Source organism: Rousettus aegyptiacus, unplaced genomic scaffold, assembly GCF_014176215.1.
Source record: "Rousettus aegyptiacus isolate mRouAeg1 unplaced genomic scaffold, mRouAeg1.p scaffold_m13_p_8, whole genome shotgun sequence".
Lineage (NCBI taxonomy): Eukaryota > Metazoa > Chordata > Mammalia > Chiroptera > Pteropodidae > Rousettus > Rousettus aegyptiacus.
In genome coordinates, this window is record NW_023416311.1 from 112,448,170 (window position 1) to 112,475,611 (window position 27,442).

The following is a 27,442-nucleotide window of genomic DNA, read 5'->3' on the forward strand; positions in this document are numbered from 1 at the left end:
CTTACACCACCAGCTCAACAAGCCTTCGGCACAAACACTCGGCAAGGGGACAGGCACCAGTCACAGAGTGCGGGTCCCCAGGGTGGAGCCAGTGTGGTCGAACTCCTGCCTCCCCCGAGCAGCACGGGTAGTGTCCGCTCCCGAAGAACAGCCACCGGAGGTCACAGCCCTGAGCTGACAGGAGGTGCGAGGTGGGCGGCACCCCACCTGCAAAGCTGCAACCCCACCGCGCGTGTGTGAGTCCACAGGCCACATCCCCCGGGCAGACGGGAAAGGCCTGGCATGTCCCCGTCCTCCTCCCTTCCCTCCCTCGGCCTAGACAGTGAGACAGAGAAGGGACGACAGTCGGGCCCTACATAAAAATGGGCTCTGACCCATGACCTGCAGCGACTGGCCGGGGAGCCAGGCCACCGCGTCTGGATCCCGTGTGTGGAAACGACTTCCAGCTAAAGAAGTGACAACACCAAAAAAAAAGTGCATTCCAAAGCTGCATGGACCTCAAAACTGCGATCGACGACCATGACACCCACTCACCTCCCTGGCGCTGCCTGAGCGCCGGGGCCCCTGCTCCTCCAGCCACGACGCCTCCGAGCGAGACGAGTCCCTCCGGCTGCTGCCTGCAGTGCTGCTGGGCCCGCTGGGATGCTCCCCACGCTCCCCGAGGCCGCTCGGCCACACCTGGTGCACAGGCGCCTGGAGCCGCCCGCCCGGCAGCCTTCGCTTCCTGCACTTTTCAGCGGCAGGCACAGGGGTCGACACCGTCTGCGCCGACAAACTGGACCTCTGAGAAGGTGGGGCTGAGTCCTCGCCGTCTGTGGAGCCTGCGCCGGGGAGAACAGCGGCGTTGTCAGGCCGAGTGCTCTGGGCAGTGACGGGCACTGCACTGAAAAAGGTGTGTGCGCAAGTGTGCGTGTTGCCACACACAGAAAATCCACCAGAGTGCCGAAACTGAAGTTTTAACTAACACACCCGTCACCTAGTCACTGTAGTTTTCCTGCCAAAATTACACATAACAGAAGTGAGTCAGGTAAGTAAACACCTAAAATCAGGAAACTAGAGACGCCACGACGTGCTGCTACAGCAGACACCTGGGCCCCTCTCCCCGAGGACGCGTGCGGTCCCACATCCGTGGAGCCACTTCTCCGGTGGCCTCGCACCAAGCCCCGCGCGAGGAGTAGGCGAGGGTCATACCTTGGTGCCTCGGGCCCTGCCCACTGTGGACCAGGGCCTAGAAGGCAGGCTCTCCCTGGGCCCAGGGCCACCCTCCCTGCTCCCCTCTTAAGGCCTCGGAGACCTGGGAACCCCCCTCTGCCTGCCCCGCATGCCCCATGGGGCTTCCCGGGCCCTGGGCCCAGGGCCACCATGCCGCCCGGGCCTCGGCCCCACGTCCTTGCACTGCGCTGCCATCCCCGTGGCTCCCCAGGCAGAGCCAGGCCCGGATTCCCCAGCAAACGGGGCCTGGCGTGCTCAGGACCTGCGGGGACAACAGCCCCACCTGTCTGCCAAGGACAGACACGCATAGGACGCGCTCCTGCCTCAGCTCCACGTCCATCACCACGCTCCACCTGGTCCCTCTGCCTCCCACTGGGACCCTCCCACCCGCCCGCCATGACCCCATCAGTCACTCCACGCCACTTCACCCCAGCCTGGGCACAGACACGGACCGCGCGCTGCCACACCGTCTCACGCTGACCTGTGACCTGTGCTCATCTTTCTCTCCACTCTGTGACACAGCCTGTGCATGAGGCCATCCTCCAAAATGCTCAGCTGAGTCTGGACACCAGGAACCAGCAGAGAAGCCACCCTAGAAGCCGCCTCACCACAGTCGATTCTGAATGCCTTAACCCTCAAGGATGCAGCAGACAGAAAGATGGAGAAATCATTCTGGGTCATAGAGTGTGACGAGACTTGACAATTAAATATGCTATGAGCACCTGGACGGGACCCTGGACCACAAGGAAACGATGTTGTTGGAATACCTGGTGAAATGTGGATGCTCCATCTGTGGCAGAGTTCCTTTCCTAATCTAGGGAGTGACATGCTAGTTAGGAGGGTGTCCCTGTCCCCAGGAAACCGTGCTGGAATGTTTGGGTCAGGATATTCTGCTCCAGAAGGTTCCAAAAAAGAACAATAACAAGGGCAGTGTGCACACACGTGTGGACACACACAGACACATCCATGCATATTCATGTAGACACACACTATACACACAGACATGCCCTTGCATGCACATGGATATGCATGTGCATAAACGTGTGAACATATGCAATCATGCATAGACACATCCACACATACACATGGACACACATACATGTGGACACACACCCATGCATACAGACATATCCATGTATACACATGGACCTACGCACATGCACATACAGATGAACACATACAGACACATCCATACATACAAGGGACACACGTGCACACACACAGACACACACATGTATGTACATAAGACACATCCATGCATACACACAACACGTGCACATAAGCACGGATACGTACATGCATATGTACACGTGCATGTGTGCATGCACGGACAAAGCATGCAGATGTACACACACACGCACGCATACACCACTCCCAGAGACACGCGCACATACACGGGGAGCGGCCCAGGCCGACGCGGGCGACGCCGATGGCGGGGTCTGGATGAGACTGACGCGAAGGCTCCTGCTGCGGCAGCCCTTCCGTGTCCACTCGGAAGTCACAGGGACTGCAGGTCGCTAAAGAGGTCTAAGCCTCGAGCACATGTGTCTGTGAACAGAGATGAAATGAGGGTGCTGACAGTCACCGGAAACCTGCATCCTGGGCACCCATGCACTGCAGCACTGAGAGCCCCAGGACGCGGGGCAAACGTGGCCAGGACGATGGAAGCAGCGAGGGTGTGATGGGGGTGACCTGGCCTCAACACCACACAGCCCACTGTGCAGTGGCCACAGGAACCCGGGTAGGTCGCCGCCACGATTCTACCTCCAAAGCCCCAGAACCAGCCAGAAAGGCCCAGGAAGGCGCAAAGCTCCCGCACGTCGGGAGGTTCCCTGCCACTGCTGCTACACGGGGGCACACGACACTCCGCATTCACTTGATGCTTAATTCCTCATCTTCAACATTTCGAATGTAGCTGCCGTCATAGGCTGAGCCCGTGCATTCAGAGGACAGCGTGTGTGGGGACAGAACTGCACCAAAGCACTTGGAGAAGAGGACTCTAAAATACGCCATGTTACAAATTTCAACAAAGTTCTTTCACAAGCATCTTAGAGAATCCCCAAAACAAGCAAGTATAATAAAGAGAATAGGAGAATTTCACAGCAACGGCATACATGGTGGAACCTGTACCTGCTTCAGGAGTCGATGGCGAGGGCATGCGTTTACCTGGATGTGGGATGAGGTGCACGTGCGGCCTGGGGCTGTGGAGAGCCCTGGGCTGGCCTCCGGGCTGCTCTCCATGGTGCTGGCCCGGAGGCCGCTGCTCTGGGATGCACCCCCTGGAGCCGCCCCTTCTCTGCTCACGGCCCCTCTTCACGCAGTCCCCACACTGGTGCTGCACTGACTGAGAACTCGACGGACGCCCGGATTCTAGTTGATTAAGGAACATTTAAAAACTTTTAGTTCACTAAACGTTACATTTTAAGCTTCTGACAATGTATGATATTAAATAAGAAAAAGATGGCCGAGCGGGTTAATAATGCCACCCCCGTCATGAAGAGCAACAGTCACTGCGAATAGAGCTGCAGGTAGCGGCCGACACCGCCTGGCGCATGACTCGCTACCAGCTGAGGAGTCCAGACAGCCTGCTGGTTGGGCAGATGTGACCATCAGTGAAGCCGGACCCAGAGATGGACTCAGGCCAACCAAATTAACAAATGTGCCGAGGCTACTAAATGAGAAAAGTCTTTCCTACAATGGCAGTGGCACAACTGGTCACACAGGGTTAGGTGGGGGCCAAGCTGACTCATCTCACGCCACGCCCACAAAGCCACTGCAAGGCTGGGTCAAGACACAGCACTCACAGCCCAAGACAGCCACACCTATGGGAAAGAATCTTTGTGACACAGAGCAGAAGACCACAGGGCACAAAAAAGCAGGAATCACATAAAAAAGAAAACGAACTGGACTTCACTGAAATTAAAACGTCTGCCCTTTGCACTAAGAAAATGAAAGGCAAGCGTCAGAACGGGAGAAAATTCGCGGCCCTTTTATCTGAGAAAGGGTTTCATCAAAAACCATAAAGTAGTCCCACGACTCAATACCACAAAGAGGAAAAGGGGAGTGGAAACGCCTCCAAAGAGGACATACGAATGGTCCACAAGCACGCGAGAGATTCTCATCACGGGTCTTCAGGAAAATGCCACTTAAAACCAGCGTGACGTACTAGTACACACGCAAACGGCCAGGATTAACACGGCTGACGATACCAAGAGCTGGCGAGGCGCCCCAAGGGCGGAGGTCCTCGTGCCAGCAGGTGAATCCTGGGATTTCAGCCGAAACTTACACCTCGACCTGCTGTTGTCATGAGCTGTCAGAGACTCGTCATGAAGAAACGGAGCTCGAGCCTGCGCACAGCGCCAGTGGGAAGCGAGTCCCTGGCGAGGCTGGCGAAGGGGCACGTGCCGTGCAGTGCGAGGCCCGCGCCGCGTCCTGGCGTGGAGCTCGCAATGCTCCCTGCAGCCAGCACACAGCCCGCGGGGCGGATGTGGGCGCCAGCTCCCCTAGGCACGGGGCATGTCACCTTCATGTCCGCGAGGCACGGCACTCCCTCCCTGTCACTGTGATGGCTGACAGAGCGCTGGCACCGCACCCAACTGGACATATCGACCTCCCTTCACGACGTTACCCGAGTTACTGCCGCCTACAGCAGGCAGGGCTTCGTGAACGGTCTGCATCTAAAGGCAACTTTTCTGAAAGGCGCGCTGCGCGTCTGGGCGCCGAGCTGGGCCGCTGGCCTTCGGGGGGCAGCAGCCGCGCACCTTGGGGACCGTGGAAGTCGGACTCGCACTCCTTCTGGCTGGAGCTCCCAGGAGGGTTGCTCAAGCCCCACTCGCACTCGGCAATGAGGTTCAGGACCGCCTCGTCATCCGCGTCCATGACCAGGCACTTCTTGGCTGAGGGGTCGGTACACTTGGCTCTGGAAGGACACGATCTGCAAGGAAAAGCCGACTCAGTGTGCGCCTGGCAGGGGCCTCAGCCCGCAGGCGTGGCCAGGGGGACGGAGGCCACAGCGCGGCTCTCAGGAGGGGCGGCAGCTGCAGCTGCAGACGGATGGCTCTTGCGCCCCTACTGAGTGCAGTGAGGACAGACTCAGTGGGACAACCAATGACGTGCGACGTCACCAGGCGCCCAGCATGTGCAGAGCCCCCCAGGACTCGTTCGAGCATGGAAGTTCGGAGAGCCCCTCTTCTCCCAGCGTGTCACAGGGCGGGGTGTGCGACCAGGAAAGGTAACGGATGCGGTGTCCCACGTTTCTAGTTTTACATTAAGTGACTGAAATGGGAGGTGTTTTAGATGACCTCCCCCCCTCCCAACAGTGACCCTCCATACAAACGTGGGTGCACTCAAAGGGGACCTCATTTGCCAAACAGGTAGCTTAAGAAATCACTCTTCCTAATAATCCGCAATCATATGCTATGAATACTGATTTTGACAACTGATCATATGTGAGGAAGTCAGCAATATTTACTACATTCTGTGACTGATATCTTTCCAGATCCCTGTATAAAGCAGGGGACTCAGGTTCTCCTGCCGGGTCTCCCCACAGACACCTGACACGTTTCAGCCCCCTGGGCCTCCTCTGCCACCTCGGGATGGTAAGGAGGTTGCCCAGGTCATCTCTCAGGTCCTTTGTACTCTGAACTTTGTGATGATTCAGTCTTGAGATTATCAAGAGCAGGTAAACCACAGAACATTGCTTAAAAAAAAGTTAAAGAAGAGACACGTACGTAGGAGACACCCCATGTTCGTGGACTAGAAGACTCAACTCTGCGAACGTGGCACCACCACCCCAGTGACCCACGGAGCCAGTGCAGCCAAAGTCCCCACCACGTTTCTACAGAAATAGAAACACCCCCCTCAAATGCGCCTAGAATCTCAGGAGACTCCAAAAAGCCAAAACGGTCTTAAAAAATAAGAGGAAGCGTTAGAACCAGACTCAGATATGGTGGAAATGCTGGAATTATCGGACCAGGGTTTAAAACCACTATGAGTAATAATGCTAAGGGCTCTATTGGAAAAAGTAAATCGATATGCAAGGACAGGTGGGAAATATAAGCAGAAAGATGGAAAGTCTAAGAAAGAATCAAAAACAAATGATAGAGATCAAGACACTGTAAGTCATTAGCAGAGTGGACATGGCTGAGGACAGAACCCCTGAGCTCAAGGATATGCCAAGAGACATTTCTAGAACTGAAAAGCAAAGGGAACAAAGGCTAAAAAACATAATAGAATGCTCAAGAATTGTGAGACAGCTATAAAAGGAGTATAATGAGAATATCAGAAAGAGAAACGAACAGAAAAAATGTTTGATAAAAACTAAAAATGTCTCAAATGAGTGTCTGACACCAAACCAAGCTCCAGGAAGCTAAGGAATACTGGCAGGATAAATGGCAAAAAAAAAACACTTTGAGGGACATCAGACACGAACTGGAGAACATCAAAGAACAAAGAAAAAAATCTTGAAATACGTCAGATAAGGAAAAAAACACCTTATCTACAGAGGAGCAGAGATAAGATTACATCTGACTTCTCATAAACCATGCAAGCAAGAAAAAGGTAGAGTGAAACAGTAAAAGTGTTGAGGGAAAAAACTATGTAGAATTCGGTACACTGCAAAACTATTCTTCAAAAATGAAGGAGAAAGACTTTCTCACATAAACAAAAACCGAGGGAATTTCTTACCAGTAGTCTTGCCTTGTAAAAAATGTTATTAGAACTTCCTTAGAGGGAAGGAGAGTGACGTATGTCAGAAACTTGGACCCTCAGAGAGAAAGGAAGAGCATTAGAGAAGAAATCAGTGAAGGTAAAACAAAAACTTGTATTTTTTTTAAAATTCTCAATTGCTCTAACAGATAGCTGTTGGAAATAATAATAGCAACTATTATGTATGCCTGTATACGTACATGTGTGTACATATACGGATTACGTGTGCCCGTGTACGTGTGTGTATGTATACATGCTCACGTACAGGGAGATGAATGACAGTAACGATACAGGGACAGGAAGAAGGAATTGGGAGTATTTTGTTATTGTGATATAGTGCTACTTGAAAGTGGACTTGGATTAGTTGTGAATATATAGTGAATACTGTAGGTCAACCACTAAAAAAAGTAAAAAATATAACTGATATGCTAAGGAAGGAGAGAGAATGGAATCATATAAAACGCTCACAGAAGAAGAAGAGCAGAAGAGAAGACCAGGACCGAGGACTACGAGCAGAACACACGAACAGATTTACAGATGTTCACCCAACTGTATCGGCAACCACTTCAAACACCAGTGGTTCGATCACACTGATCACAAGAGCGGCTCAAACAGCAAGTCCCAAACGTGTGTTGTCTACGAGATGCCCCCTTCACTCTAGAGAGAGATATATATATGCATCGAAAGTAAAGGGATGGAGACAGACACGGCAGGCCAACCCCCGTCAGAAGAGCTGGAGCAGCGACGTCGACTCCAGGGAGAGCGGACTCTGAACAAGGAATGTCGTCAGGAAGAAAGAGGGCAGCACGGTACGGTGGCAGGGTCACGGCCCCTGGACGGGAGTCTTTGCTGTGTGCATGCCCCACAACGGAGGGTCCACCTGCATGAGACGCAACTGATGGAGCCGCGAGGGGAAAGGCGAGCCCACCAGCGAGTCTGCCTCGGAAGCGGCAGGCCCAGCCGCCGGGGAATCAGGAAGCGCACCGAGCCCGGCAGCGCCATCGGCGCCTCGGGTCACAGACGACTCTGTCTAGCAACAGCAGGATACGCATTCTCAAGCCCACGGGGAGCGCCCACCAAGACGGACCACATTCTGAGCCACGAAACAGACTTCCGCATGAAGAACAGAAATCCCATGTCTGCCCTTGACTACAATGAACTGACACTGGTGACGAGCAACAGACAGACAGACACATGGGTGAAAGAAGGAATCTCGAGAGAAATTAAAAAATATTTTGAGCTGAATGAAAAAGAAAATACATCTTACCAAATTGTGTGCGATGCAGTGAATGCAATGCTTAGAGGGGAATTTATAGCATTTAATGCATGTTAGAAAAAAACAGTAAGATCTAACACCAAAAATCCAAGATTCTATCTTAGAAAACTAGAAAAAGTTAAATCCAAAATAAGCAGAAGAAATAAAAATTAGAGCAATGAAACTGAAAACAGGACATCGATAGAGATATCAACAAAGCCTTTAAAAGCTAGTTCTTTAAAAAGGTCAACAAAATGTAAAAACGTCTATGCCAGGATAACACAAACCACTAATACCAGAAATGAAAGAGGGGCACCACTGAAGATCTCCCAGACATTAAAAGGATGACAAAGAAATACCACAAACAACTCTGTGCCCACAGATCTGATGATCCAGATGAATGGACCAGCTCCTGGAAAGACAGACATTCGAAAACTCCCATAAGTGAAATGAATTATCTGCATAGACTTATATTTATTATAGACATATATATATGTGTGTGTATATATATATATATATATATATATATAGAATCAACAATTAATAGCCTTACAAAAGACCAGGTCCAGATGGGTTCACTGGTGAATTCTACCAATCTCTTAAAAAAATAGCAATTCTCTACAATCTCTTCCAGAGAAGCAGAAGGAACACTTCCTAACTCATTCTACAAGGCCAACGTCATCTTAACACCAGAACCAGCACAGATAATACAACAAAACTATTATATATCATGAACACAGATATAAATACCCTCTCAACAAAGCATTAGCAAATTGAATCCAACCATACATAAAAAGAATTATACACCACGACCAAGTGGGATTTACTCCAGGTATACCGGCTCTTTCAACATGTGGCACCGATCAACGCGATCCCTCACACCAACAGGCTAGAGATTAAAATCACACGATCATATCAATAGATGCAGAAAAGCGTTAGACAAAATCCAGCCCCCATCCATGACAAAAACGGTCAGCAAACTAGGAATAGAACTTCCTTAGCATGATTTTAAAAACCCTTCAAAAACCTACACGTCACATCACACGTGGTGGTGAGAAATGAGATGCTAAGACTGGACACAAGGCAAGGGTGCCCCCCTCACCTTCAACATCGCACCGAAGTCCCAGCTCATGCAATAAAAAAAGGAAAGAAAATAAAAGATACACAGGGAAGGAAGAAATAAGATCGTCTCTGTTTACGGATGACATGATCGTCCGTGCAGAAATCCCAAAGGATCAACCAAAAAAGAAATAAAAAGATCTCCTGGAACTAACAAGTGATTATACCAAGGTTACGAAATGCAAGATATCACATCGCACTGTGTCCCCCCAAAAAGAGATGCTGAAGCCCCAAGTTCCTGTACCTTATTGTAAAGAGGGTCTTTACAATAAGGTAATCGAGTTACGACGAAGCCAGCAAGGTGGCCCTAATCCAGTGTGACTGGTGTCCTTATGGGAAGGGGAGATCTGGACACAGCAACAGAAGGCACTGAGCCGAGAGCCTGTGAGGACGTGGGCCGGGGGGGCTGTGGCGCGACGGGCGGGGAAGGGTAATCTGTGTGAGGTAAACTACAGACGTCTTTAAAATAAAACCAGAGAGCTAAGGAGTGGAGCGTCTACCTTCATAAAGGACACTCAACACTGCCAAGACGTCAGTTCTTCCCGACTGGACCTGTAAATTCGGTGCGAGTCCCACCAAAAAAAGCCCAGTGCGGTATTTTGCGGACACTGACGAACCGATTCCAAAGTCTGTTTGGAGGAGGGACCTAGAACTGGCAACCAAGTCGGAGGGCTGAAGCCCCCGGACTCACAGCCACACACGAAGGAAGGGTCTGGGGAGCTCTGCGGGTTCCTTGTAAGGGCACCGGTCTCATTCTCCACCCTTGTGGCCTAGTCACCTCCCAAAGGCCCTATCTCCTAACGCCATCATCATATGGGGGTCGGGATCTCAACATGTGAACTTGGGGCAGGGGGGACAGACATTCAGAACATCATCTAGAGTACAAGGTACAGCTGCCCACAGCACTTAGTCTGGTGCGAAATGGGGAAGTGAGGGGCGGGGGATACAGGGGACGGCGAAGGAACAGGAGGGCCTAAGGATCTGGAAACGATTTAAGGACATTAGAGTATGGGCCACCGCCTACTTTGGTAAATAAAGTTTCACTGGAACGGTTATTCGTTTAAGTATGCCTATAGCTGTTTTCATGCTACACAAGCAGTTTAGAATTTGAGACAGAAATCATGCGGTCGACAGAGTTAAAAATATTCACTCTCCAGCTCTTAGCAAAGAGTTTGGCTGACCTCCATATAAGAGGAAAGTATGGATGAGCTGCCTTAGCTCATGATGCGAGAAAAAATAAAAATGACTAAAAACTTCAGACAAAACAAAATAGTACACAAGAAGCACAGAACCCAGTGCGTCACAGGCAGCGTACACAGTCTGGCTTCGCCCTTTAGAACCAGCCACACGCAAAGCATGAAGGCCGTTTATGGCTTCAGAATGTTTACATGCCACCCACTCTGACAGTCCAAGAGCTACACATAAAGGAGCAGGGGCGGGAGGCAGTGTGGGGGTGCGCACGTGCTCCCAGGGCCCGAGCTGAGCGGGGAGCACTGGCCACAGGGCGCTGAGCAGAGCACACAGGAGCGGGGGCAGAGTCCGCCGACGGTTGCCAGGGGCTGGGGAAGACGCTCTGGCAGCCGTCAGGGCCCACTGCGAGTGTGCACGCCCAGAAACGCAAGGCGTTTGTACTGTCTGGGGAGTGGAGGCAACTTACACACTGCAGGAGTTGACAGTGGCTGCCCCTGAGGCAGGTGAGCAGTAGGGGGAAGGGACCTGGTTGGGGGGGGGCCGGTGGGGGGGGGAGGGGGCCCAATGGGGAGAGGAGACTGCCACTTCTCAGGAGACGTCGCGCTGCTCCCTCCCTTCCACGTGTACCGCTTCAGAAACATTCTCATATTAAAAAACAACTCGGAACGTGGATGACAGAAAGAGCGGCCCATCCCACTGTGTCCCTGGGCCCCAGCTGGCCCCCAGCCCTCGTCCTCCCCTCTTCTCCTGCATGTCTGCCCTTGAAGTGGCCGTCAGTGCACAAAAAACTTTACACCTTTTAGTTAACACAGAGCTCTGTAGCTTTTCCACGTGCAAGCCTGAGCATCTTCTCTCCACGCTCAAACACCACTCACGTCCGTACCTTTCGACCCTGCAAACGGCGGGGAAGCGCTGCGTGGAGTCAAGTGATTCTTCCGAAGCAAAATGCAGCCAGGACGCTTTCCGCTCGCTCTCTCTCACAGGGCGGTCATCTAGAGAGAAAATGACACCGGGACCCTAGCAAACGACAGCATGAAGCGGGTGCGTCTCCTGGCACTGGGCACCAGCTGCACAGCACACTGCACACGGCCAGGGCTGCTACCGCTTGTCGAACTTCCTGTCCCCTGGCCTGACCCCGCCACAGCATCCCCCGCAGCACGATGCTGGGCTCTGGGGGCTGCACTTGGTTTCCCAGGGGTGCCGAGTGCTGATGCCAAGAGGGCCGCCTTGCTCGCAAGAAGCTCACTCCCCAGACAGCACTCTGCAGCAGCTGCTGCCTGCAGGAAAAGAAATACACGCGCTTGTTCACACCCAGGCTCGCCTCCCAGCTCCCCTCTTTAAACGCACAGTCTGGGCGCTGCACGAGGTTCTCAAGACACACTGAGCAAGCCTGAGACCCTCCGTGAGTGAGATGCCGAGCACGCTGCAGAGAGTGGCCGTCCTCACCACGTCCGCTTCCTCAGATCCTCAGGACTGGCCAAGACAGAGACAACTAGACTGTCCCCACATGCGACTGTCAAAAGCGGAAGGTCAGCGCTGTGGAAAGGTGCAGCGCGTCTGAGCCCAGAATGAAGGTTACAAATGGCAGTTAAGTTCCGAAGCCACCTCCCAAAGAGCACGGACCCCAGAGCTGCGTAACGACGGAGAGAAACGAGCGCACAGGAGGCAGAGCAACAGCGCCTCTCAACGCAGACAGACAGAGCGCTGCGAACACCTTCCAGACGCGCCTCTGCACGCAGCGCTCCCCGAGAGACGCCTGCCCCCTCTTCCTGCCCCTTTCACGTCCTCAGTGACTCCCTACTCCCTCTGTTCTATCCACACTCCCTGAACACGGCCCCTTTGTGCTGACCATGCACGACACGACTCACTGGGCCTTAATTTACTTCTTTCTAGTCAGCGCCAAATCCCTTGCTCTAAAAATATTTCTCTGGACTGTTTCACTACAAACTCAAACTCAATGTGACTGAAATCAAATGCAAACCCATTCTCCCCCAGACTACACCCTCTCCTGACTTTGCACCATTCTCCCAGACCCCACAACCCCTAGACCCGTAAGTGGGGCTTGCTCTGCCCTGACCCACCGCCCGTCTGCACATCGCCCGGATGCCCCAATGCTGTTCGCCTCTGCACCACCCGCAGCCTTTCGGCTACTCACATGGAGCCACTGAGCACGCTCCAGTTTACTGGGCGGCCTGCTGGGTGGGGCAGGCCTCCCCAAGGGCCACGAGTCCTGCAATGACTTTGACTTTGAACTAAGTTCCTTTTCATGTCTGGAAATATCTTTCCTATGTAGACTCGCATATCCCTTCTCTACACAAACACTAAGATTCTGAATCTAAAACTTTTATGATAAAGAGAAGGTAATGATCTAAGACTGACGATTAGCAAAATCTCCCTGAGGATTGTGATCCTTCTGAGAAAGGTCCCAAGCCCACTGTTTGTAAGTTACCTAGAGAGTCAAAGTTTACAACAGAAGCACTTACTCCTCCCAGATACCTAAAAACTAAAATGAACATCAGAATTCTAAGTAGGTTCGACAATGAACAGGGTTCTCTTGGGGGTCAGGCATTCGTAGCCGCAGCCCCTCTGCCCCCCACCCGGGTAACGCAGAGGGAACCAGACACACACGTGCATGCCGCACACACAGCCCGGATGCTGAACGTGGGCTCCTAGCGCTGGCTGGGCGCCGACGGGCCAGCAGCCGCAGTCCGCACACGGCTCGGTACCTAGCGCGTGGACGGCGGCGGACCGATGCCTTTCCTGACAAACACCACCCCGGTGCGGTCTCACTGGTTCCGTCAGGTCAGCATCTAGGAGATGGGGCCGAGAGGCGAATGCTCCCACCAGCTGAGGACACGCAGCGGCTACGGGGGCACCGGACGACTCCCTTCACTCAGACACTCCTGCACCAGCACCCAGCACTGCCGCCCTCTCCACACAGGAGGGCCAGGGGCGCGGGGCCCCGCACCTCCCTGTCCCCACGGCTGGCACGGTCAGAGCACCCCAGGCTCTGCTGTGATGTGGGTGAGCGCCGGCACTGCCACCGGCCACACTGCTCACAGCAGACACCTGCTGGTAGGTGGGCAGCTTCCTCGAGTGCGACCCTCCCAAGTGGACCTGTCCAGCTGCCTGCAACCCTCTCACACAGATCCGTTCCTTTTAGGGACGTGGCTGACTAAGCCCAGGCGGTGGCTCACCCTAAGTCTCTCATCCCTGTCACCTGGGGAGAGTGTGGCAACATGAACGTCTAGCCCTGTATCCTTGCAGGTGGATACGAAACCAGAAAAATCCAGCCGTCCGGCAGGGCCTGAGACAGTGCCCAGGGCCCACGTTCAGAATCAGGAAGTTCAGGAAGGTGCCTGAAGTGAAGCTAGAATGAGACCGAACAGCCTGACCCACGCCTGTGCTCTTGGCCTGTCCCGCATTTACCTGTGGCCACAGGGCTCCCCGCCACCTTCCAGGGTAGCTCTCTTGCAAGATCTTTCCCATGACAGAGACTCACACCATCGGAGCAGAAAGTCAACAGCAGTCGACCTGAGGCACCAACACCGCCAGGGCCCCCTGAGCAGGCGGGAGCACGGCACCTACCCAGCTGCCTGAGCTTTGGGAGCAGGCGCACAACAAAGAGGCGGTAATCCGGCTCGTTCTTCACCACGGGGTTCAGCCGGAAGTCCACGTCGGCGAGCTCCTTCAAGGAGTGCAGCCGAAACACCTCGGCCAGCACGGAGATGCAGTTGTAGTAGAGATTGAGGCTTTCCAGAGCGGCCAGGTACTGAATGCCCTGTGGACAGGACAAAATGCTTAACTGGTTCACGCTTTTAAAAAGATGGGCCATCGGTACAAACTGATGAACCAACTTAACAAATGCACTTGTAATGACACATACCAGGAAGAGCACAGGCGGGACGTGCTCTCATGTATGTGTTCCTGCCTTGTGCACAGTGACAGGGCTGAGTAGGGAAACTTGCAACAGTCACGACTATGAGGACAGTTGGCATCACGGTGTCCTCAGTGTGCGCCAAGCTAAGTGATTTACACAGCTTCATTCGGTTGTGTGCAGCCCCACAGGTAGGCGCTGCGCCCACCCCCACTTCACAGGTCAGAAGCCTGAGGCTGGGGGTGAGAGATGCGCCAGCACTGGGCGCAGCCGGGGCTGGAACTCGCCTCTGACCGCGAGCCGGCTTCTGCTGCCACGTCAGGGGCGCTGAAAAGTCTCAAATTCCAGGGCAGTGATGTTCTGCCTTTCTCAGACAAGAGCCCCCTCTCATGCAGCCCTGAGCACTGCTCACACAGCCTCCCACTAGCCAGCACGTGGGTGACTGCTCACTCATCACCAGGGCCGGCCCCTGCGGGGTCAGCAGGCCTGCACCTGGGGCCCTGCCATTCAAGGGCTTGCGGCCACCAAGTCAAACTATGATGCGAAGTGCAGAAACTGGACGAGAAAACACAGCTGACGATGGGATGGAGAGTGATGGGCACGTTAGTCTTTTGGGCCTTTTTTCCTTTTAAGATACAACCATCTTCATCACAGTTGACTTGCGGTCGTCAAAGCAGTGCGAAGCTATGGGATGCGTAAGACAGCTAGCTGACAGTGAGGGCAAGAAGAACGGCACAGCACCGAAACCACTGGCAAGCATTATAGTCATGGTTATTAAACAAACTGCATTTTTAACTACAAATGTACTATCTACTGCTACTAATAGCAGTAAGTTGTCTTTGAAAAAACAAATCTAAAACTTACCTCTAGACTAACCAAGGAGTTGCGTGAGAGATCTAAAGATTTTAGACCCGTTAAATTCATCAAAGAATTTCCTAGGTGAGTAATCTTTTCTTGGTAAGTTCCAGGAATAAATAATGACCGAAGTTCAGCTAAGAATAGAAAATTATAAGATTTCAATCTTATTTTTTACTGAAAATAAATTACTGTCATAAAAAGCAACATATAGTAACCTCATAACCTGAGTCACAAAAATAATGCAACTCACTCAAGGTTTGAATATGAATATTAAAAGCACAAGAATTGCATTTAAAGTTTTAGCTTATATTCACCTCCAAAACGTGGCCAAGCCCGTGCCTGTAGCTCACCCCACCGCCTCTCTCTCCAACACCCTTTCACCAGGACACCCTCCTGGTCAGGCTCCCACTTCCACTACGGGCTGCTCGGCCCCATCGCCTGTGAGGCCTCCATGCAGGGTTCACTGCTTAGCAACCCGGCCACGCCGTGCCCATTACACGCGAGGGCAGGCTGCATGCTCTATGCACTAAATGCCTCTGCATGGCACACCCAATAAGCAGCCATTAAATAAATGTCACTACAAAAATAAGATTCTGTAACCAAAAAGATAGTTTGGGTCTCTTCAAAGGAACGTTTATGTTTTAAAACACATCTCAATTAAATCTGAAATTGGTTTGTGGGCTTCCAATCCCCACTTATTATCTTAAAAACCCTGGACATTAGTATACGAAACAAGCGCCAGATAACTCTGAAGGGTGGGAGCGGAAGGGCAACTACCTAGAGACCTCAAGAAAATGGTAGAGCAGTCAATGCCTGGGGTTAATTTGGGGTTTTGTTTGCTTGTTTGGTCTCCTGATACATCCTCATCCAAGTGCCAAAAAAGCTGGCAACCCAGAAATGCCAGTAGACAATGACTAAAAAATAAGGGAAGGTCTGCTGTCCACGGTTAAAACCGGGGGGGGAGGGGCACCTTGCAGGACAGGCCCCCGACAGCTCAGCTCCAGCCCCACTCCAGCCTAACACCAAGAAAAACAAATGCGCTTCATAAGCCTGGCCTTGCACAGTGCCCAGCACAGGGGCCATGTGAGTGGGTCCTGATTAATGTCCCGGCCTGGCTGGAATGAGGTGGCCCACAGACATCTGCAGAGCCCACGCATGTGAGTGGGGCCCGGCTATGGCCTCGGCAACATGGCAGTGCCCAGTTGGTGCCAGCAATGAGTAACGAGATTTAAATAAAAAGCAGTCTCATAGCTTAACATCTAAAATGTCCAAGATACAATAAAAAATGACCAAGAACTAGTAAAATCTCAATTTGAATGAGAAAAACAATCAACAGACATCAACACCAACATAAGTCAGAATTATCTCACAAGTATTTTAAAGCATAATTAATTCAGTGAGTAATTACAAATACCTTCGAACAAATGAAAACGTAGAAAGCCTTGGCAAAGAAAGAGAAGATATAAAGAAACAGAAATTTAAGACATAAAAAATAACTAAAACAAAAAAATCACAGAACAGCTCTGTAACAGAATGGTGATGAGGAAAAAATTCAAAGAGTAAAGACAGACTGACCGAAATGGTCCTATCCGACCAACAGAGAGAAAATATTTTTTTTAAAAAAAGAAAAGAGCCTCAGGGGCCTGTAGGAGAAAAAGGGATCTAAGGTTCTCATTACGTCCCACTTACAATTCCAAGAAAAGAAAGGCAGTATGGCTAAAAACAAAAAATTAAAGAAATAAAATCTGAAAATTCCCCAAATTTGGCAAAAGATATAAACCTACAGATTCAATTAGTTGGAAAAAAACCAACCCAACAGAATACAGGCAAAAAAAGCCATGCCCAGATACATCAGAAGTCTGAATCAAACTTCCAAAAACCCTAAACAATGAAAGAATCTCAAAAGCAACCAGAGAAAAAAGGCATCACCCCTGGGAAGAACAATTCACATGGCAGGGGATGACTCCAGAGACAAAGCGGGCCTGAAGGCAGTGACAACGAATTTATCATTGCATTTTTCAAGTGCTGAATGAAAAGAACTTTCGACCCGGAACTATATCCACCAATGGCGGGCCAAAGGCGAAATGAAAGTATTCTAAAATGAAAAAACACCAAGAGAGTTTGTCACCAGCACGCCTGCCCTAAGATAATTGCTAAAGGTGGTCAAACAGAAAGGAAAGACAAAAGAAGGAAACTTGGAATAAAAAAAAAAAAATGGAATAGGTAAACGTGGGTAAATGTTTCCCTTGGAGTTATTTAAAATGTTAGATGCCTATAAAATATATATCATTAATGCAGCTCTCAAAGCACGTACAGGAAATAATCAACACAACTAAATAGTAAAGGGGGGTGATAACGAAACCTAGATGATGGTGAGGGCTCTGCGTGTCGCTGGAGATGACAAAACGTCCACACGTGTAGACTGCAATCTGTAATGCAATTACCAAAGAAGCTATACAAAGAGATATGTTCAGAACTGGAAAACTAAAAAATATTCAACTAAACCACAGCAAGGCAGAAAAAAGAAACAAAAGAAGAAAAAACCAACAAATTAACATACTTAAACCCTACTATATTGATAATTACAACAAAGGTAAATGGTCTAAACACACTATAAAAGGCAGACATGGGCAGAGGGGAGTAAAATGAACAACTGTACACTGTACAAGAAACTGATTTCAAATGTAATGATAAAGGTAAGTTCAAACATTAAATACTAAGTAGATGGGAAAAGATAATGCCCTGCAAATGCCAATCAAATGAAAGCTGGAGTCGCTACGCTCACATCAGATAAAGTAGATGTAACTATCAGGGCCAAAGAGGAACACACTACTTAGCTACAGGGAAGACTCCAACAAGAAGCCCTCCCGCCCCACCCCCCGCGCTCACTCGTCCCCCGCCCCCCAGGCCTCTACCCCCCACCACGGGCCCCACACCCAGGCCCCGCCCTCACTCCCTCCTTCGCCTCGCCCCGAGGCCCCACCCTCACGCCCGGGCCTGCGACCGTTCGGGAACCGCTCGGTCCGTGTGCCGGCGCTTCTGGCCAGACCCTCCGGAGGGAAGCTCGCGTCCCCAGCCAGCGCCCCCCGCCCGCCGGCCGCCCGGCCGGCGCCGCGCACCCAGGTCGCGGTGAGGCGCCAGGCCGCTCTTCTCCCGGATCTTCTCCTCACTCAGCGGCAGCCGCGGGCCCGAGGGCGCCATGTTTCAAACGGCGCGCACTTGCGCCCGCGCCTGCGCAGTGGGGCCGCCGACGGCCGGCGGGGCCTCCGGGTGGGCGGGGTCCCTCTAACGGGGCGGTGCCTCCGGGTGGGCGGGGACGCGCGGGGCGGGGCCTCCGAGTGGGCGGGCCCCTCGGGTGGGGCGGGGCCAAGGGCCGGCGCGAGCGGCGGAAGCGGCCTGGGTCCTTGGGAAGGAAGGGGACGGGGTGGCCGGAGGAACCTGTCCCAGGGCCGGCTCTGCCCGCGCTGCCCGTGGGGCGCCGCCTCCTGAGCGCCGTGTCCTCCCCGGGAGAGAGCGCGTGCCCGCAGGGACCCCGCCCCGCATGAGACTCCGCGGGTCCCCAGCCTTCCCCGGGTCCTGCCTGAGCGCCGGGCGCCCTAGGTTCTCCCCAGAAACCCTGCTTGTGCGCTCTCAATTCTCTCCGCCGCGCACACTCCGCGGTGGCCGGTCCTCCATCCCCGTTCTCAATTTCCGCGCGATCTCTGGGTCCCCATCTTGCGGGTAACCCACTGATCGGAGGTTCACGGCGAGTTTGGGCCTCTGGGCCCTTTATGAGGCGTCATGAAGAGCCCCTGAGATCTGCAGGTTAGGGAAGACCACATTTGGAGTTCGAATCTGCCTCACTCAACTAGAGACCTCATCCCCGCCCCACACCGTCTACCCCTCAGCACAGAAGGGTTGGTGAGGTCCCTTGCACATCGCAGCCTGGGCGGTGGCAGTGGGGGCGGGGGTGGATGGTGTACGCAGGTGGGAAGGGGCAGCAGGGTGGGCCGTGCAGGGTGGCCCCCTCTTCCGAGCAGAGCAGAGCCTCGCACCTGGAGTACAGACCTCTCTGGGCCCTGAGCCACGTCGGCCGTTGAGACTGGACAACACTCGGCGGTGCTCCTGGTCTCAGCTCCAGCCCTGATGCTGCTTCTCCGTTTCCTCTCTTCGCGAGGCGGAGGGATCCCGGCACATCCCAGGCCCACTTGGCCACCACACCAGGTCCCACTGAGTGGAACTCTGCGCTGCCAGGGGACTCAGAAACGCGACCAAATATCCTGGCTTTCCAGAAGCAAACAAAGGCAGACAGAAGGCTTTTGTCCGCTGCCACCCAAGACAAGTAGCTTGTCAGGAACACCCACACTCCAAACACCTGCTGCTTCCTCCTGCCCCTGATCACTTGAGGTCAGGTGGCCCAGTCTCCGGCGGAGTTGTAGAGAGCAGACCATCACGCGCGTCCTGTGGGACCACACCACACAGGGCCAGCGTTTCTGTTGTAATGGAAGTGCCAATAAAAACTGAAAATCACGTCATCTGTTGCTGAAGTATTTCATGTTCAGATACAACCAATGTTGACAGTTTCCCATGTACCTCCGAGCCTGTGTGTATTTTACAATAATGACCTTACGCTGAGCATTCTTGTATACTTTTCCCCCCTTTTTCTGAACACAATGTTACTAAATGTTCTTCAACATCTTTTATCAAACATCGTTTTTAGTGGGCACATTAGATCATGGACTAAACCCGGATTTAATTATCCATCTGTTGCTGCCCCTTCCATGTGTTTCCGCCCTTTGATGGTGACAAAATCTAGTGGGGTGTAGTTTAGAAGTTCCTTCTGAGTTGCTTTGGAGGGAGCCGGGGCTGTCGGTGGGGTGGTGTCCCGTCTCAGGGCCTCACAGCCAAAGTGGCTGGGGGAGTGCGTGTGCTCCCGACACAGGTGTCAGCTGTTACGAGCTATCACCTCTGCATCCTGTGAGAAAAGCCGGCACCGCGCCAGCTCACCGACGAGAAATCAGGGGCCCACTGGGCACGATTCGACTGGAAAACCAGGGTCAGATTAGAGCCGCCTCGCCTGTGCTCCTGCACCAGGCCAGAGAAATACAGGGAGGCCCCGTGAGCCCGAAGGTGAGCCCGCACGCCCGCATCGCCACCGCGTCCCCGACTGCTCACGCAGGCACACGCGCACGTGCACACTCACACCAACCTCCAAGGCCAGCACACAGCCAGAGCGCCGACTCAGGTGGCGGGAAAGCCAAGCGACCAGAACCGGCCTGGGTCCTGAGCGAGGCCCTGAGCCCGAGCGCTCTGTGGGCACAGCCCCACTCTGGACAAAGCGAGTTCCGCACAGGTGTGCCTGCGAGGCGCCCGGTCGATGCGTCTGCGGCGCGTGCTGCACCCGCCTCTCCCTGGAGGGGAGGCCATGGCCGGGAGCAGGCCCTTCCTGCCCTCCCGCCCCCATGGGCACCTCCGGTCAGGGACGGCCCTGCCACGGTGCGTTTCCTCCCTGTGCTGGTTCAGCCATGAATGCTGAGCAAGGAGCCCTTCTGGGCGCTGCGTTTCTCACTGTAAAGAGCAGCTTCAGTATTTGTGATGGTCAATATGTCATTTTGCCAACGACCTCCCGCAAGTGTGAAATGAGATGGGGTGCAAGCCCCCCTCCCCTGCTTCAAAGCGAATCCTGTTGGAGGGGCAGCTGGGGCCATGTGAACATCTTAGCTTGGAACCGGTCATCTTTTCTGCTTTGTCCAGGTCATCGGGGCTGCGCGTGCGGCTCTGTCAGCTGGTGGGACGGGCTATGTGGCGGCCACAGGGGCCAGGAGGGCCCCCAGCTGTGTGGACTCCTGGGTCTTCGCTTTGCACTAAGCCTCTGGCTGCAGGTGACTCGTGCCTCAGCCAGAAGGTGAGTTCAGAAAGAATGGTGTGAGGCCCCCCCCTGCAGGCCCCACAGCTCTGGTGGCTTCCCCTGGTCTCTAAGGCAAGAGACCCCTGAGATGGGGAAGTCGCACAGTCAGCCTGGAGGCTTGTGGTCATGAGTCACCTGTGCGATGGGTGCCAGGACACAGCAGCGTCTGCTGAAAGCGGAACCGAGCAGGAGGGAGCAGGTGCCCCACCCCGGGGCCTGGGGGTTCACCTGCGAGTGTTCGTGAATAACTACCTAGCTGAGGTATCAGTGAAGGTGCAAGTAAAACCCAGCTGGAGTGGCCACACAGGGACACACAGCGGGAAGCCCCGAGGTGGGAGGGCTCGGCGTGGCTCACCAGCAGCCCCACCTCTCGGTTGCCACGCAGCGGGACACGATTCCATCCGACCGCGTCTCTGGGGGACCCCCGCTTCCACGCCCCTCCCCGCAGGGCCCAGGGGAGCCTCGCGCAGCTCCTGCGTCCCCCTCGGCGCGGTCCCCGCCTGCACCACCTGTGCCAGCGTGGGGCTTCACCGTGGCTGCTTCCTCCTGCTGCTGACACCTGGACATCTGATACTTCCCGGGAAAATCGTGACGTCCAGCTCTCTGAGCGCAGGGACTGCAGACAGCAGGGCCTGCATGTCCACATCCTGTGGCTCTATCCAACAGGCCCTGCCAGCCCCGCAGGCATCTCGCCCTGGAGCACAGGTGTGTCTGGGGCCCCTGCCACCCCCGGGGCAACCACCTCAGGGCGGCGAGTGGCTATAGGACCACTCCCAGCACGTGGTGCCCTCGACCACTGTCTTTGTTCATCCTGCCCATGCAGCTGGCCTCTTCCAGGTGGGAGCTGCCCCCATGTCCACCCCTGCCCCTCCTCCCTCCATGTGCTCATCTGCTCGCCGACCAGGAAGAGATGCAGGGTTGACCCCAGGGTCCCCAGCCCTTCCAAGGACAAGGCCCACCTCTGCAGGGTGTGGGGACTGCAGCCTGCTCTCACCTAGGGGGCTCTAGTGAGAGCAGGATTTAGGAGCAGAAGTGTGGCCTGGTGGGGGGCACGTCGTCATCCCCACAAGAGAGCCCCAGAGCCCTCCACCTGCCCTTTGTCCACGAGCCTCGGTCAGCCAGCCCTGGCTGCTCCTTTGCAGCTGGCTGCCGGCCTCCACTGAGCCTGAGGACCCTGGCGCCACCCTGCCCACTGTGGGTCGCCGTTCCCACGGGGCTCAGAGCCGCCACGTGGCAGAGCTCGGTGAGCAGCAGGAGAGAGGCCACGTGCTGCTGCCCACACTGAAGTGAACGGCATGAAGGGTGGGCACACGCCGGCGGGGCAGGTGTTCTTGCTGAGCAGCACAGCTCGAGGCAGGGACGGGCCTGGGGACGGGCCCACAAACAAGCAGGGGTGCTGTGGGCAGGCTGGCGAGCTCATGGGGCCAGTTTTCTCGCCCCTCCCCAAATTAACAGGGCTCTCGAGGGCACCAGTGGTTTCCAGCCCTCCAACCCCGCCTGGTCCCAGCACGGAGAACGGAGGCCCCCTCCACACCTGTCACAGCGTGGCCGGCCGGTGCTGGCCGGTGAGAAGTGCGGCAGCAGTGGCACGCAGGGGCGAAGTTCCGATTTTCTGGAAAAGGGAATAAGAGCAGGTGGCCCAGGCCACGCTCCGTTCTCCTCGCCTGGAACACGATTGTGATAGCTAGAGCGGCAGCAGCGGGCTTGGGGCAATGGGGGGGGGGGGCTGGCACCACAGAAGGGCCCAGCTTGGGCTCCAAGCCAGTGCCCCTCCCTGCCACCTCTAGACTCCGGCTGAGCGAGCCAACACCAGCGCGGAGTGCCTGCGGTGCCGCTGGGTGCGCCCCGGCTTCCGCCTCGTCCTGGGGTCTCGGAGGTGGTGAAGCAAACGTGTGGCCGTGCCACAGGCCGCGCGTGGCCGAGCGTCCTCACGAGATGTGTGACTGTGAGGCAGGTGCGGAGGTGGCCGGGCCAGAGGGGGCGCCCTCTCCACGTGGGGAGACGGAACAGGGGGGCGGGAAGAGGGCGGGAGGTGGGTGCCGAAGGGGGGGACGAGAGGGCCCACCTGCCCCAAGGCTCTGTCAGAGAGGAGGGGCTGGCGGGGTGGACCCTCCTGGGCCTGGGGTCCCAGCGCCAGTCCAGCCTGGCCAAGTCCAGGGGCTCGTGTCGATGGTGGAGTGCGTCCGGGCGAAGCACAGGCAGAAGCCGGACACCACCTGGGCCTCCGACTGCACCGCGGGGGGATTCTGGGAGCCAGGCCCCCGCCCTTCGCCGTGTGTAACTCTCAGTGGGCGAAATAAACCGTCAGTGACGTGACGAGACCCCCAGGGCACGGCCGGGCGTGGCCGAATCATCCAGAAAAATGGAACAGGAGCGGCAGGGGCGCTGCGGTGAGCGGCTCCCGGCGGCCGGGGCGGCGAGTGCTCGCAGGGGCCGCACCCCGGCCGCCCGTGCCCCCTCCGCCCGCACCCCGCCGCCGGGCTCCCCGCTCCGCCCGCACCCCGGCCGCCCGCGCCCTGCCGCCCGCACCCCGGCTGCCCGCACCCCGGCCGCCCGCACCCCGGCCGCCCGCACCCCGGCTGCCCGCGCCCCGCCGCCGGGCTCCCCGCTCCGCCCGCACCCCGGCCGCCCGCGCCCTGCCGCCCGCACCCCGGCTGCCCGCACCCCGGCCGCCCGCACCCCGGCCGCCCGCACCCCGGCTGCCCGCGCCCCGCCGCCGGGCTCCCCGCTCCGCCCGCGCCGCACTGCCCGCACCCCGGCCGCCCGCGCCCCGCCGCCGCACCCCGGCCGCCCGCGCCCCGCCGCCCGCGCCGCCTCTCGCCAGGGCGCCTGTGTGTGCGGTGACCGTCCGCTGCACCGCGAGCGGCCGGGGGCCCACAGGGTCCCGTGTCCTCTCACATCGCGGGGTGCCCCCGGCCCCTTCCTCCCTGCCACGCCCCCGGGGTGTGTCCCGGACGCTGGGCGGGGCGGCAGGTCGGTGGGTGGCCGAGCCGGGCGCTTGGCCCCGGGCTCGCAGGAGCCACACTGTCCTGCCTCCAGAGGGCAGCACCGGACCGACAGACACCACCGCCCAGAGGGACACAGGCCCGCGGTGTGGGAGGGGCCCTGGGACCGGAAACGGGGGTGGGGAGGTGTCACACCGCCACCAGCCTGCGCCAGGCCGGCCACCAGGGTACACTTTCCTGCGGTGTCCTGTGCACAAGGGGGGGTCCACCTTCCTCAGCGCCCCACGGGAGAGGCCAGCTGGCCTCCTGTGGGCTGTGTGCTACTTTCTGTACTTACTTAACCTCCAACAACCAGTTTCAGAACCCAGTCCCTGTAGGTGACTTTTTTCAAAGGCCCCTTTGCAGTCTCAAGAAGCAGGAAGCAATATCCTTTTAAAAAACAATTAGCCACACGTTTTTGCTCATTAAATAAATATTTTTACTTTGGACTCAATTGGTTTTTCAGATACGTGGGACAATGGGCTGAGTCACCTGTTTGCAGGCCCACAGCCCCTCGCTCTCCCGACCTTTGGCGTTTCTGTGAGGTGGCCACGCTGGCCTGCGGAAAGGCCCAGTCCCATCCCACAGACATGCACCTGAATCGTCACCTGCTGCACGGACGCTTGGAAAATGGCGTTTCACCTGCTAACGCATCCCTCTTCTTGGACCCGTGACATGCCAAAGGGGAGAGAGCAGCCAGAGAGGGCCGCGGAGAGTCTGCCAGGTGCCCGCACAGCCGCCTGCTCTTGCCGGCTCCCGTCGGCGGCGTCCGCGGGGGTCTCGGCCTGTTTCCTGATGTCCAGTTCCATGGCGTCCGGCTCCCGTACCGACTGAAGGCAGGCGTGCGCAGCCGAGACCAGGCCGCTTCTGCAGAAGGGGCCTTCGTCCATCCGTCCATTCGTCCATTTGTCCGTTCATTCGCTCCACGCGCACTCATGGAGTGCCTCCCTGCTCCGGGTGCTGTTCCCAGTGCCGGGCACAGACTGGGCCTCCTGGGCCAGCGAGCAGGGTGTGGGCAAACCCCGCAGTCTGCCAGAGGTGAAACGCGCCGTGGGAACAGCGAAGGGGGGGCGGGCCGGGGCCGGAGCCCTGGGCAGCGCCCCAGCTCAGCGGGCAGCAGAGGCCCGAGCGGAGGCCTGACCGGGCTGAGGCATCGCTGTCCACACCGGGGCCGGGCGAGGCCCAGGCGAGGTCCTGACGCAGGTGCTCGGGGTTGGGAGGGGTGACCGGGGCTGGCCACGCAGGCGGTCCACTCTGGGGGTGGCCGGCACTGACCACCTGCAGCCCCTCCCGAAGCCAAAATGCCCAATAACGTTTGTTTTACCCTTTCCGCCATACTTGGTCTCGCCCGGGGCCAGCCTGCCTCTGCCCTCCACTAAGCCCGCTCCCCGCTTGCTCTTCGGGTCCATTCGCGCTTCCTCCCTGTTTGTCATCGACGCATTCGTGCTTAGCGCTACCATTTTATTACACGCCTGTGTTTGTCCCCTGTTTTCCCTCCCCACTCGCTGCCTGCTTTTGGATTATTGGAACATATTTTAGTATTTCCCTTTATTTAGCTCTTGGTTTCGACTTCCTCCCTTTGTAGTTTCCTTGGTGGTCTCGCTAGGAATCGCAACGTCTGTGTTTACTTCTCACTGCTTTTCAGTCTATTTGGAATTAATATCTCGCCACATCCGGCGGGGTGTGGAGGCCTCTCAGTACACGGAGCCCGCTTGCTGGGCCCCTCACATGGGGCATCACGCGTGGTCCATCGTGTGCACCGCGGGTTCCACCGGGCAGCGCCGTAATCATGCTTCCAACCTTCACACGTGTTGTAAAGACGCAGGTACACGTGGTCTGTGTTTTAAAATGCGGCAATGTAGGGTTTAAATCAAGGCGTGGTGAGGTGCACCAGACCGAGGGCCGTGAAATGAAACTCTTCCGGCAGCCCCGGTGTGAGGCGGAGCAGGCCCGGAGCCGGGGGGCCCGGGGTGGGAGGGGGAGACATGTCCTGTGCTAACGCAGACATTTGCCAGGTCCTCCGGCCCTTCCTTCCGTCCTGAAGTCGAGTTTCCCTCTGGTACCACCCGCCTGCAGGACTCCTTAGCGAAGCTCCCAGAACAGGCACGCCAGACCAGAGTCAGGGCCTCTTCCCCAGAGAACGTCTCTGCCGTCCTCGGTCCTGCAGGGTGCTGCGCGGGACATGTGGCTCCGGCCCCGCGGGCCTCTGCCTGGCCGCTTTAGGCACGCTGCTCCGCGGCCCTCTGGTCTCCACGGCGTCTGGGGAGAGACGTCGCCGGGTTGCTGTTCCCTGCAGGGAATGTGCCGTTTTTCTCTGGCAGCTTCCCTGGCACGAAGTTGGTTAATTTAAGCAAGCACTTTTTTCCCCAGCGTACACTTTATTGAACACCTGTCGCCTGTCGCTTACCGGACAGGTGAGACACCGAGCTTGGTCTGGAGGCGAGGCAGGCACCTAACACGCGCCTGGGTGCCCATTGTCCTCCCTGACTGACACGAGCCTTCACGTCATCACCCAGAGCAGTAGGGGATGAAGGATGTCGGGTCCACGTGGAGAACCATCACAGCCTCATGCAGGAGAGGAGGCGCCCCCCACAAAGATGTGCTCACACCCTGTCCCCATGTGAATGTGACCTTATTTGGAGGAGGGTCTTTGCTGATGTAACTAAGCCGAAATGACGTCCTGGGATTAGGACCCCGAGGCAATGGCCGGTGTCATGAGAAGACGGGCCTCGGCACAGACACACGCAGAGGGGCAGCTGTGGGAGACGGAGGCAGAGATGGGAGCAATGCTGCCACAAGCCAAGACACCCCCGGGACTGCCCGCAGCTTCCGGACACGAGACGAGGCGGAAGGCTCCTCCCTGGAGTCTCCCCGCCAGCACCGTGCCGGCTTCTGGCCTCCGGCACTCCGAGAGGACAGAGTTCTGTTGGTCCGCCCACCAGCCTCTGTACTCTGTCGCGGCAGCCCTGGGAAGCTCATGCACCCCTGTTCTCTGCAACTCTGATTATACATGTATTAGACCTTCTCACTGTAGTTTCTATTCTTACCCTCTTTTCTTTATGTTACTTTTTTTTTGTCTCTCCTGACTTCATCCTGAATTTCTTCTTACTCATCTTCCAGTTTGTTAAATCTCTCTTTTATTGTTACTATTATTATTAGTAGTAGTAGTAGTAGTAGTGTTCTAGAATTTCTATTTGGTTCTTGCTCAAATCTGCTACGTCATTTTTGATTGTTTTTTACTCATATATCTATCTCCTTGACTGCAGTCAGCACCACTCACCAAGGGCTCTGGATGACCATTCCAGTATCTGGACCTCTAGAGTGGGCTGACATCCTGCTGTTAGCTGTTTCTG

At 55.7% G+C, this 27,442-nt stretch overlaps 2 protein-coding genes across 8 annotated transcripts in view; both read right to left on the reverse strand.

Moving 5' to 3' along the window:
- CEP72 (centrosomal protein 72) overlaps nucleotides 1–18,466 on the reverse strand; it is a 29,145-nt gene extending 10,679 nt beyond the window's left edge. For 3 of the 7 annotated variants that reach the window (XM_016124674.2, XM_036225670.1, XM_036225666.1), the window contains exons 1-7: nucleotides 18,338–18,466; nucleotides 15,225–15,352; nucleotides 14,072–14,264; nucleotides 11,367–11,475; nucleotides 4,974–5,146; nucleotides 3,379–3,582; nucleotides 535–821 (exon numbers count right to left, since the gene is read on the reverse strand). In XM_016124674.2, the coding sequence (XP_015980160.2) occupies nucleotides 535–821; nucleotides 3,379–3,582; nucleotides 4,974–5,146; nucleotides 11,367–11,475; nucleotides 14,072–14,264; nucleotides 15,225–15,352; nucleotides 18,338–18,419 (1,176 nt within the window). In that variant the 5' untranslated portion in view covers nucleotides 18,420–18,466. Of the gene's footprint in view, nucleotides 1–534; nucleotides 822–3,378; nucleotides 3,583–4,973; nucleotides 5,147–11,366; nucleotides 11,476–14,071; nucleotides 14,265–14,369; nucleotides 15,110–15,224; nucleotides 18,100–18,337 lie in introns of those variants that run through there. The other 4 variants (XM_036225669.1, XM_036225668.1, XM_036225667.1 and 1 more) reach the window with 4 other exon arrangements.
- On the reverse strand, nucleotides 1,619–3,230 carry LOC118606561. The gene is given in 3 exon segments (XM_036225672.1): nucleotides 1,619–1,756; nucleotides 1,759–2,124; nucleotides 2,126–3,230. Coding segments are annotated over 3 exon segments (912 nt in total). The 5' UTR covers nucleotides 2,552–3,230; the 3' UTR covers nucleotides 1,619–1,636.
- Nucleotides 18,467–27,442: the final 8,976 nt, after the last annotated feature.